Raw genomic sequence first — 12,217 nt, 5'->3', positions numbered from 1 at the left:
TTTACTCTTAGGACCTACTCTCTTAACAACTTCCCTATATATTACACAGCAGAGGTAACTACAGTCTTCATGCTGTACACTAGAACTGCCAGACTTTGACAAGTGAAATGGAAAAGTGCCACTGGGTTTAATTACAATTCTTTCTCATATTCATTTCAAAGCTTCAAGAAAATGGCAATTTCAACTCCACGTCTGGTTTTCTACTTAGTTCTCTGAAAGGATTTATTGAAAACCCCAAGTTGGCTGGAACATTTCTGCTGGTTACCTTTCAGGAGACTAACTTTGTATGAGCACAGAGGACATCCATTTGGTTTCAATTTTCTAAGACACAAACACTTCATTGTACAGTAAATGGCAATATGCGCTCAATGATCCAAAAGCACATTGTTTTTGCTTCTTGATTTTGTTCTACTTTTAACTCTGTGACGATTAAGTTTCCTGTTCTCCGCGACAAAACACCTCTCAATCTACTGTGAGCGTCCAAACAAGTTAGTTGCTAGTAATATTTTAAAAACATAACACAATATAATCAAGTTAGTCTTCTAACCATTAAAATAAAAAAACTCAAATGCAAATCCACAAAATTTCTGTTTACACTGATTTTTTTTCCATTTATATATGGAAAATCACCAGGTAAGAGATAATTTAGTTTTTAACTTGGATTGAAAACTCTGAATGCATAGCTTAGTTATTAAGCTTATTTATACGGGTTAATAAAAGCTCAATAAATTTTCTGCCTTTTCATTAAGACGAAGCAGACCTAGTTTTCCCTCTTTAAGGCATGGCATTACGTAGCCTAAAGTAAAGGGACTTCAAAACTGTGTCACTCCTTGGTGGGATCATCTACGTAAAAGAATCCCATCATTTACAATACATCCTGGGTACTGGCCTAATTTCTTAAAAGGGTGCGCTTCAGGTTTTCTGGGATTCGAGCACCATGTGGTCCAGAGAATCACACTAGTAGCAGCCACTACTCAGGAAATTAGGTGAGCTCCAAATTGTCCCTAGAAAGATAAGGACTGCAAAAGCTGACGGAGCCTGACATTCTCCAACCCTCCTACTTCACAGAAGCCCGGGGAGCGGAAACGACTAGCTCATGCAGCTCCCTGAGGCCATGGCGGTGCTAGACGCAGCGCTTCCAACAACAGGCCAGGATGCCAGCGGCCAGGGCCCTCTGGGCCGCCAAGCCACAGGTGCTGCTGACACCCGAGTGGGAAGGGGCTCCCCGTCCTCTGGAAAATCCACAAGCCTTGTATGGCAGCAACAGTAAGAACCAAAGCTTTGATCTCACTTATGCCCAACTCCCCAAACTGTGGCAACATCCAAAATGAGGATTGTTGCTTCTCCCAATGTCGTCAGTGCCTCTTCTGTTTTCCTCCCAAAGGATGAACACTTCGAGCTGACAAATTCCTCCTTCCCACTCAGTTCCTCTGGGGATGGAAATGGAAATGTGTGCAAATCCCTCTTCTGCCAGCCATACCTCTTCCTGGGTTTGCTCCCCAGGACCCTCAAGACCTTGGTGCACAAGGCCTGATTTATTTAGGCCTGAACCTAAGTAAATCACCCTTAAAACACGTCTGCGTGTTATAAGCTTCTCACATGACAGCTTCGTAACAGGATTGGACAATAAAACCTAAAAATACTAAGGTGTAGACAGGTAAAGAGATCCCCTGAGGATTTAGTTGGTTTTGTTAGTTTCTGCAAAATGTTCTCACATGTGTGAACACACAAGTCTTGAGGCACTTTTTTTTTTTCCCAGACCATTCAACAGCAGTCACTATTTTTATAAGGGAACTTACTTCTAAATCTATCTGACATGCCTTTCATTTGCTCAGTGTTGTACCTGCTCAGACGAGGGGTATTCCCTGCAGTGTTCTGGTCAACTGGAACGGCCAGCAGGCTTTTTGTTTTAGTCCCTATGAAAAGGGCTGCCTTTCCCATTTCCGGTTCTTATTTTAACACAGAGAAGTGCAAACCTCTGCCAATTTAGGAAGACATTTAACAGCTACTTTGGAAGCTCTCAGATTTTATAAATCGAACATGACTTTACTACTTCTAATATACAAACCAACATAAATCAAAGTTCGTAGTAGAAAAGTTTAACTTCTTAGTCACCCTCACATCCCTGAAGATTTTATAATACATCTTTCCGTAAAATTCAAGAAAAAAACTAGTCTCTTCATACATGATGTGGGCACATTATGAAACTAGTATATCACACCAGTATTATTAAGCAGTTAACCATCTGTAAAACATTTAAAAGTGAAATGACAGACATTACATGAAATTTCTAAAAATCTTATACGTTCTGGTATAATGTTATAAGTCATCATTGTAGTTATTACTTTAAAATGTATATCTCAGAAATAACTAAAAAAAAAAGAAAAAAGTGAAATGACTCGTGTATAACCAGTGCCCAATTGTGTGTGTGTGTGTGTGTGTGTGTGTGTGTGTGTGTGTATGCATGCTTCTGAATAGCTCTTACGTTGCTTTATGCACATCTCTCTCTCCCCAACTAGCCTTTACGTTACTCAAGGATCAGGGCTGTGTCTTAGACTTCTTTTTCAGTCTTCCCTGTGCAAGATGCTGGTCCACAAAAGGCTAAATGCTTTACTGACACAATGCATTAGAGCTCTATAACCAAAACCGGTCTCTCTGCTGCCTGATAGGACTAATTTTACATTCAAATAATTCATAAGCTGCTATAAAACACAACTGAATTATTTTATGCTTACCAGAACTGGACACACGCCTTATCCTCTGGGGAGATACGGCTCGATCAGAGTTGAGATTTCTACTGTCACTATTCCGCCTCAAACATGAAGCAGAAGGTCCCACTTTGGCTTTCGGACCAGGTGTTTTCCTCAAAATGGAGCAGTTGGACTTGGCTAGACTCCTACCTGAGATGGTTGCAGTTTTTGAAGCAGAACCCTGTGGAAAAAATAATGAAGGTTTCAGTCCAGATCATACCTTCCCCACACCACCGCCTGGTGCGGTTAGGTATGCAGAAAAACACAATTTCTGTCTAAGCAGATATGCCAGATGGACATTTAGTTTTCAGTTTTACTATAAAGAAATTTAAACTCTTCATAGTTTACTCTTTGATTCGTCATGATCTGCCTTTTGTCCCCATCAGGGAAACTGTTCCCAAGGTGACTGATGCCACAAATTAAACTCAAGCTACAGCGTTCAGCCCTTTCCGTAGAGGCCCTCTACATGGTCTCCAACGCCGAAGATTCCATCATCTTTCTTTGGTTTCTCTCACAGAGCTCTCTCCTGGTTTCCCTTCTATCTGTCTGGTTATTCCATTTCTGGGTCCTGCTCTTCTCTATACCTTCAAATGCTGGTCATCACAAGGGTCCTCAACTTGGCCCTTTCTCACCATACACTCTCCCCACATGATCTTGTCCACTCTTTCCACTGCCACCTAAACACCGCTTTATCCCAAGTCCTCATGTCCAAGCCAACACTCTCTCCCGAGTTCCCCACATATTCAGTTTCTTTCTTCCTCTGCTTCACTTAGCATCCATCAGGCACCTCGACCTAACAATGTTGACAATAATATTATTGTTATTTTTACTGATCAACCTACAGACCTTACAGAATGAAAAATAAGTTCGAAATGCACATATCAATTCATTTAATCCTAATAACCCTACAAGGTTGATACTTTCATCATACTGCATTTCACAGCAGAAGAACATGAAGCAGTTTCTAAAACTCAGATTAATTTTACCCGTCCATCTCAAAACTTAGCTCTTCTCATATTCACCACCATGTGCCCAGGCACCCAACTTACACAATGAAAGCTATTTCTAGGGGCTTCCTTTCTTACCTCCTAAGCCCCTCTGGATGTCATTCTCACCCTTCTCCATCAGCCTTAGTACAGGTTGCATCATTTCTGGGATGCCTGGAACCATATCCAATTCACCTCCCAGTCCGCTGCTAAGGCGATCTCTCTCAAGTCCAAGGAGGCTTCCCTCCGTCTCGCAGATAAAGTCGACTCTTCCAAATAACGCCTTTTGGATGTGGCCGCCCTGCCACCCTCTTCAGCTTGCTCCTTACTGTTCATGGTTCTGCACCCCCAGCTCCCATGATACTCACTACCCTGCGTCCCCTAAATGAGAATGTTTCTTCATCTTTGTACACGTTATTCCTTCCACCCAAAATACCCTTGCATTCATCCTTGATCTTTAAGCTTCAGCTAGTGACTAACATGCTCTCTCCCCTAGAAGCCTTCCCTTCCTTGACAACTCTCCCCATCGCCACCACCCTACTCTGCCATGAGCAGGATAGGGAGTCTATACACACTCCCAACTGAGGACCTAACAGTCCCTTTTTGTTTACCTTCTAATACTACCCACTGTACTAGGCACTAGGTTTGGCCAGGGGCTGTGTCTTTCCTTCTCTAAATCCCAACCATCACTGTCATATAGAGCACAAAGTAGGCACCCAATAAAGGTTCTCATTCTACGTGTAGGAAATGAGAGCCTGAGATGTGCTCAAAGAACAAAGTTCAACACCATAAGCTATAATTTGTATTCTCCCATTAAAGAAAAATTGAGCCTCACAGAGACTAAGTAACTTGCCTGAGGTTATTTTGCCAATGAATGGACGGAGCTACAATGTGAAACCACATCAAACTCCAAAATCGATGCTCCTAACCTGTACGTTGACTATTCCCCACCAGGACCATTCTTTCTTTGCTTAATAAGTCATAAGTGCAGGACTTCCCTGGTGGCGCAGTGGTTAAGAATCCGCCTGCCAATGCAGGGGACACGGGTTCGAGCCCTGGTCCGGGAAGATTCCACATGCCGCAGAGTAACTAAGTCCATGCACCACAACTACTGAGCCTGTGCTCTAGAGCCCACAAGCCACAACTACTGAGGCCCGCGTGCCTAGAGCCCGTGCTCTACAACAAGAGAAGCCATCGCAAGGAGAAGCCCGTGCACCGCAACGAAGAGTAGCCCTGGCTCTCCGCAACTAGAGAAAAGCCCACGTGCAGCAACGAAGACCCAATGTAGCCAAAAATAAATAAGTAAATTTATTAAAAAGTCATAAGTGGATAATTTCCCTTAGAGATACGTAAAGCCCCATGTTGATGACATACACCAGGTGGATTAAAAGCTAAATTAAATAGGGCCATATCCTAAGAGAACACTGGAAAGCAACATAAAATTGGCCAAAAAAAGCAGGCGATGGACACAAAGATCTTCTCCCTCTACCATAAAACTGGCTAAGGTAATGCCCCAGAAAAACTTTTAAAAAGTAAACCAAACTTTTAACCAACTTACAAAGTGAATCTTTAACAAATCAGATTTGTTCTGCCTTTCAGAACCAACATTCCATAGAATTTTGAAAGCCTGCAGTGTGTGGAGCAGAAAGGGCCAGAATTCAAGTCAGGGGACCTGAGTTGGAATCTCAATTTTACAACTTACCAGCTATGTGTGTGGGTTAAGTAACCACTTAGGAAGCTTTAAACTGTAGCTAACAAATTTCCTGTTGTTACTGGCAAGAGTAAATGACAGTGTATAAAGTACCTGAACATTTCTGAGAAAATTAAATGATATAATATACATAAAGCACCTGAGCAAAGGGTTTGACCCAGAGCAGTCATCGAAAAAAATATCCATTTCTTTCCATTTAGATAATTCACCACCCCTTTTACCTAACATACTATCACCAATATATAACCTCTATAACGGGGAGCTATACTCAACCTGCATCAAGTTGAAGTCAAATTCCCTTTCCAACAGAAGCTTTCTGAAGTTTCAGGTAAACCCTGACCAAACAGCTGGGAGGTTGCAGGCAACCTAAGGATTCAGTGAACTCAAGGCCTAATTTGTCTCAAGACCAACAGAGCACATTGAAAATGCACATTTCTCCAGCACTGTCTCATCACAAAACCAGGGCAGATTCAGAGCCTCCGGGTGCTGCTGAAATGACTAAGAAACATAGGGATTTGCCTACAACACGACGCAAAGGCTCACTCATTCAACTCTCTACAATAAATACAATGCCTGTGGCCAGTGACGGTTTGCTGGGCCCCTTCCCCATGATACATGGAAATGTGTCAAGAGGTGAATAGTGATATTAGAGGGAATTGCACATGAAACATTATCATGGGGAAAAATGAGTTTTTAATACTCATCAACAAGTAAAAGTGTCAGTACTGAAAATATGGAAATCCTAACTGCAAGGTTCCTAAGATGAAAAGTGCTTCTTTCTCCAGTACCGGGATCCACTTCAATGTGATGATTCTATCACCTTACTTCAGCATCACACCATAAGCCTGAAAGACAGGCTTTCATTCCGCACATGGGAAACAGAAAGCTAAGACGTACTCTCAACGCACATATCAGAAAAAGTTTTAATTTCAAAATTACACAACCAATTGATATGCAAGGCAAATATTATTTAAAGAAACTTTATGCTAGGTTTTCTGGGAGTTGGAGATCACTGCACAATAAAAGTCTCCCATAAATCAAGGAGGAATAATGGTTTTCATGTATATGTATCTATAAACACCAAACTAAGAATGTTGCTTAGAATTACCAGAGGTTGTCATTTAATTTAACAAAGTATCTAATGAAAAATTGTATAAAATGAGTTTCCTAAGTCTGATTTCAAAAGGACTTAAAAATAAAAATCTGAGTTTTGGGGCTTCCCTGGTGGCGCAGTGGTTGGGAGTCTGCCTGCCAATGCAGAGGACGCGGGTTCGGACCCTGGTCTGGGAGGATCCCACATGCCGCGGAGCGACTAGGCCCATGGGCCACAACTACTGAGCCTGTGCGTCTGGAGCCCGTGCTCCGCAACAAGAGAGGCCGCGATAGTGAGAGGCCCGCGTACCCCGATGAAGAGTGGCCCCCACTTGCCGCAACTAGAGAAAGCCCTCACACAGAAACGAAGACCCAACACAGCAAAAATAAATTAATTAATTAAAGAGCTCTCAGTGGTATAGCATAAAGAGAAGAAAAGCAGGGAGCAGAATAAAAGTTACAGTGAAAGACCATTTATATACTCAATTTAAAAAAAAAGAAAAAAAATCTGAGTTTTGAAATAATGGACAGTCTCAGTAGCTTAGACATCACTGCGGTGGGCCATTCTTCCTAAAAGGAAGATTTACTATAAATGCCAAAGCATCTCTAAACTGAACTAGCTCAAGAATATCTTCCTAAAAGGACCTAACAATTCCCTATGCACCCTCAAGACACTTAAAACAGCCCTTTAACACTTCACCAAACTACACGTGTCGTTCCTCTCAGACATGAGCCCTCCACACAGATGACTCCCATGTGCCTTCCTACCCTGGCACCGACCTCCACTCCTGGCCCAGAGGACAGACGCCCAGGAAAAGCCTATGTGGGGCTGGAGATGCATGCAAGTCCCCACTGCCGAAACAGCACTGAGGATGAACACACAAAGCCCGGAGCAGCCTCCCAAATGCTTCCAACACTCAGAAAGCTAGTTTCTTCATGCTAGAGTCAAAACTATATCCATGCTGGAAAAAAAAAAAAATCTTTGAACTGCATGTGAATTCTTGTTTAAATGGAACCCCCAAACATCTGCCAGGTACTGTATAAAACATACTACCTTTTCACTATACATGAATAAAATAGGTTTTATTTTAGTACCGGGAATCAATACATTAGGACTGCAAGAGACCTCAGACATCTACTAGCCAATCCTTCCACCACTGCGTCTCAAAAGGTTACTTGCCCAGAGTCACCTTAGCTAATCAGAGGCAGAATCCAGAATCCTCCTGTTCACAGGACAGGGCTCCACTACCTGGGGCAGCTTCCTCAACAGGAGACCAGGAATTATTTTTACGTTGATACTGTTTACCAGCACTGCCTAGCCATTTCTCAAATGTGGCCCAATACATTTGTAAGTTCATAAACAAAACATTTATTTTTTCATAAATATAAAATATAATCAGATATTTAACTTCAAATAACTAATTACACTAAAATATTAAAGTAACCTGTTCTTTCAGCTGACTATTAAAAGGGATGTTGATACTCAATACAAAATACTGGACTTGAGGTTTTTTGGGTTTTTTTTTCAATAGGCAGGTAACCAATTAACATTCTAAAATGTACTGACAAGACACAGAATTACTGAATAACATAGCAATACCTGAAAGCAAATCTGCACACCTAGTTCAGCAATATTATTGACTATTAGTGGATAAGCAATTGCTAATACATCTCTCTGTTTCCACCACCATTTCCTGAAGCGGGCAAAAATTTCACTTACCAAAAACAGAGAACCATAGTCAAAGGTCTCATTCATAATTTCCTTTTTTAGCTCTTGTTTTGCCATCGGTGTCCCATTTTCTTTTTCACCCTTGTTTTCAGGGCTAATCCTATCAATGTTGGAAGTATAGGACATTTGCAAACATTCTGTGCTTTCCATTTTAATAGGGAGTTCACCTTTGATCTTCTGAAAAACGGCAGCCACGGACCCAGTCTCACATGCTGAATTGGAAGAACTTGCTTTGTCCACATCTTCCTGATTCGATTTCACGGCAGATGTTCTTACAACTTTGTGTGAAGCATTTTTAGAATGAGTTGTAACATGCACAGCCTGGCTCGTAATGAGTTTATTAAATTGCTGCTTATGTGTCTTGTTATTTAGGATTTCTGCTTTTGTGTCCGCATTCAAGTCAGACGTTGGTGTTTTTCTCAAAGCTGTCGACGGTCTTGAGGAAGACACTGATGAGGGTGATGAGGCCCCAGTTAACTGAGGTCGGGGTGCAGCCTTTGATAGAGCAGGGTCCTTGGACGGTAGCACTGGTCTGGATACAACTTTTGCTTTGACATTCTTGAAGTTTGGTCTTGGGTAACTTATAATTTCAGTTTTTCTAACTTTGCTGCCTAGGGGGCTATTCGTTTTGGTGGTTGATTTTCCTAGATTAGGTTTAGACATGTTCATCGGTGCCCCCTTCAAGTTTGGTAAACGTCTAAGCTCTCGATTACTCTTCTGCACTTTACTCCATTTCTCCGTCGCTTCAATAGGTGAGAGAGAAAAGGTTGCGTTTGCGGGTTCTAGGACTGGCGTGGACATGCAAACTATGTTATTTGTACTAATGACCATATCATCTGCATCCCAAGTCAGTTCAAATGATGAAGCCACCTTCTGTCCCGGCAGGCTATTCGGTATCAATTCTATGGTATGATTTCGGGTTCCCAAATCCTTTTCATTAGAGGCAACTGGTGTGTCTTTAGCCACAGTGACTTGATGTTCTGGGTCCAGCACTTGGGTTTTGCTTTTATCAAAAGCTGGCACCAGTAAAGGGCATTCATCATCTATAAGACAAGTGGACACTGTTTCTCTTACATTTTGGCCCATTTCCTTTTGCCCATATGAGCTCTGTGAATGTCTCTCACTATTTGGTTCATCTTTAGATGAACAAAAGAACTCTTGTAATACAGACCCACTGGGAACATCCATGCCATCAGAAACTGGTGTTAGAGCTTGTATCTCCTTTTCTCCGCCTAGTCTTTGCTGTGCCCCATCTGGGTACTCACTGGTGACCTTTCCCGAAGAACAGTGACAGTGATTTTCAGTATCTGGAAGAACCACATCAGTTTGCATCACCATGTCAGAAAATGCTGTGTAAGTTGTGTCTTGGGCCTGTGATGCTGTAGCTTGAGGGTTTTCGAAGCTGTCTCTATCATAACTCATTTCTCTCACATATATCTTATCAGAATGGGAAGATGGAGGAATGCAACAGGATGAAGATGTATTTCTACTTCTCATGCTGGTTGGCTGCAGGCTTGCAGTGGTAGGCAAAGACTGACTCTTTCCAGTGGTGTCATGTGTTATGAAGGTACAGTTAACATTATCCACTTTCATGTCAAATGTCTGGTTTAGCGCCAAGGCAGTAGGGTTTCCTGTACAGTTCAAATCATCATCGTTAGGATTCCACACGAAAGGCAGAGATGTCTCAACGCTCTGGTCCTGAAATGATTCTAGGGAATGACAACTGTTACGCAAATCTTTGGGTTCCTCTGTATTTACAACATGTGCAAAAGACAGACATGTGGAATCCTTGTGCATATCTAACATCTCCTTACTAACAAAATCACTTGAAGACTTTTGGTGTTCAAGTACTTCAACACACTGAGGGTTTAAAGAAATATTTTCACCAAAGGCCACAGCAGAGTTGGTTTCATAATCAACCACCATGTCATCTGGGTTGGCAGAATTCCAACTCACATTATTGGTTGAAGAGTTTTGGGTACATGGTGATTTTTGGTTGTATGCATATGTGTTTCCATTTTTATCACTGATAAATAAGGACTGCAGTTCATCTTCTGTCTTGTCATCTGAATTATCATCATTCATCCTGAAATATTAACTTTAAACCTCTGCCATTTTATTTCTTCTTTAAAACCGTTTAAATGAGAGGGAAGGAAAATGTGTCCACCTCCTAAGTTTTTCAGCACAGTTGAAAGTTTCTTAGTCTAAGCTGTCTTGAACTTGAAATGATTTGTTGTTCCCTGGAAGAAATAAAATGTTTCACTCAAGTAAATGTTAGAAAATTAACAAGTCATCACTTGATTAATTTCAATTGCTTTCTTTTTACATTTAAAGAACCTACAACTATGGACAGGGGTGATTAAGATATTAGCTAAAGAATCACCCTCTTTTCAAACATACTTTTTCATTTGAGGAAATGGGCAGAATGGGCTGCTAAAACTGCCCCCCCCCCCATCTGAGATGCCTCTGCCCTCACTCACCATAATAGAGAAGGAGGCTAAATCTGACAATAGCCTTTCCTTCTTTTTGGTTGACAGAGTGACTACTGGTCCTAATTTACCTAGGACGGTCCCAATTTATGCCTGTTGTCCCAACATAATTAGAAATAATGCCCTTTTCATTTTCAGAAAAGTCCCCTATTGTTTCCATGAAGAATGATTTCCAGACAGATTAAGCAGGCACAGCACATAAGCTAAAGATCAATGAAGATTTAGGGCCCTAGCGTTTCTCTTTCCCATTTTCACTGCCTTTCTCAAACACACTCCATTTCAAAGTTGAAAAAAAGAAAAGCTGTTGATTCTTCAGAGTTAAAGTGGTATTCTATTGAAAGTACCTAAAAATGTTGAACAGAGTTCCTGTACGACACAGCAATTCTCCACTTAGGTATCTACTAAAATGAAAGGAATACATCCAAAAATTTGTACACCAATGTACATGGTTCGGTCTGCCCTACGGGCCACCGAGAAAAAAAGATGTACATGATTTGTAATAGAAGCATTATTCATAACAGCCGCAAAGTGGAAGCAACCCAAATGTCCACTAACTGGTAAACAGATAACAAAATGTTGTGTACCCATACAACGGAATATATTTTTCAGCAAGAGAAACGAATGGAGTATTGATGCATGCTACAACATGGATACAACGTTATGACTTAAAATATAAATAAAAGAATAGTATAAGCAAAAGTAAAAGAATATATAAGTAAAAGAAGCCAGTCACAAAAGACTACATATTATGGGATACTATTTACATGAAATGTCCAGAATAGGCAAATCTATAGAAAGCAGATGGGTGGTTCTCTAGGGCTGAGAAGGGGCGCGAGGGAAGGGAATGAGGAGTGACTGCTGATTGGAATGTGTTTATTTTGAGGGTAATAAAAATGCTCTAAGGGTTATGATTATGGTGATGGTTGCACAGAGCTGTAAATATACTAAAACTATTGAATTGTACACTTTTAAAAAATCATTAAAAACAACCCATGAGGGGCTTCCCTGGTGGCGCAGTGGTTGAGAATCTGCCTGCCAATGCAGGGGACACGGGTTCGAGCCCTGGTCTGGGAGGATCCCACATGCCGCGGAGCAACTGGGCCCGTGAGCCACAACTACTGAGCCTGCGCGTCTGGAGCCTGTGCTCCGCAACAAGACAGGCCGCGATAGTGAAAGACCCGTGCACCGCTACGAAGAGTGGCCCCCGCTTGCCGCAACTGGAGAAAGCCCTCGCACAGAAACTAAGACCCAACAGAGCAAAAATAAATAAATTTAAAAATTCACGACATTTGTCAATATTAAAAAAAAAAAACCCACGAAAGCTTTCAAATCCAAGGATTTTTGCAAAAAACTAAAATTTTATTACTGTTTTGATTATACTGAAGTGCTTAAGAAAGGCCCACATATTCAAGCTAGGACTGCAAATACCTCATATAGATATACATTCGCTTGAACTGACT

The 12,217-nt window shown here is 41.4% G+C and overlaps 1 protein-coding gene across 1 annotated transcript in view; it reads right to left on the bottom strand.

Moving 5' to 3' along the window:
• MTUS1 (microtubule associated scaffold protein 1) overlaps positions 1–12,217 on the bottom strand; it is a 126,281-nt gene that overhangs the window by 94,470 nt on the left and 19,594 nt on the right. The window contains 2 exon segments of the mRNA XM_073798595.1: positions 2,736–2,931; positions 8,260–10,508. Of these exon segments, the coding sequence (XP_073654696.1) occupies positions 2,736–2,931; positions 8,260–10,353 (2,290 nt within the window). The 5' untranslated portion in view covers positions 10,354–10,508.

This window comes from Tursiops truncatus, chromosome 21 (assembly GCF_011762595.2).
Source record: "Tursiops truncatus isolate mTurTru1 chromosome 21, mTurTru1.mat.Y, whole genome shotgun sequence".
In the NCBI taxonomy this organism is placed as follows: domain Eukaryota; kingdom Metazoa; phylum Chordata; class Mammalia; order Artiodactyla; family Delphinidae; genus Tursiops; species Tursiops truncatus.
Note: the sequence above shows the minus strand (reverse complement) of the source record. Positions and strands in the feature narration are given on the sequence as shown.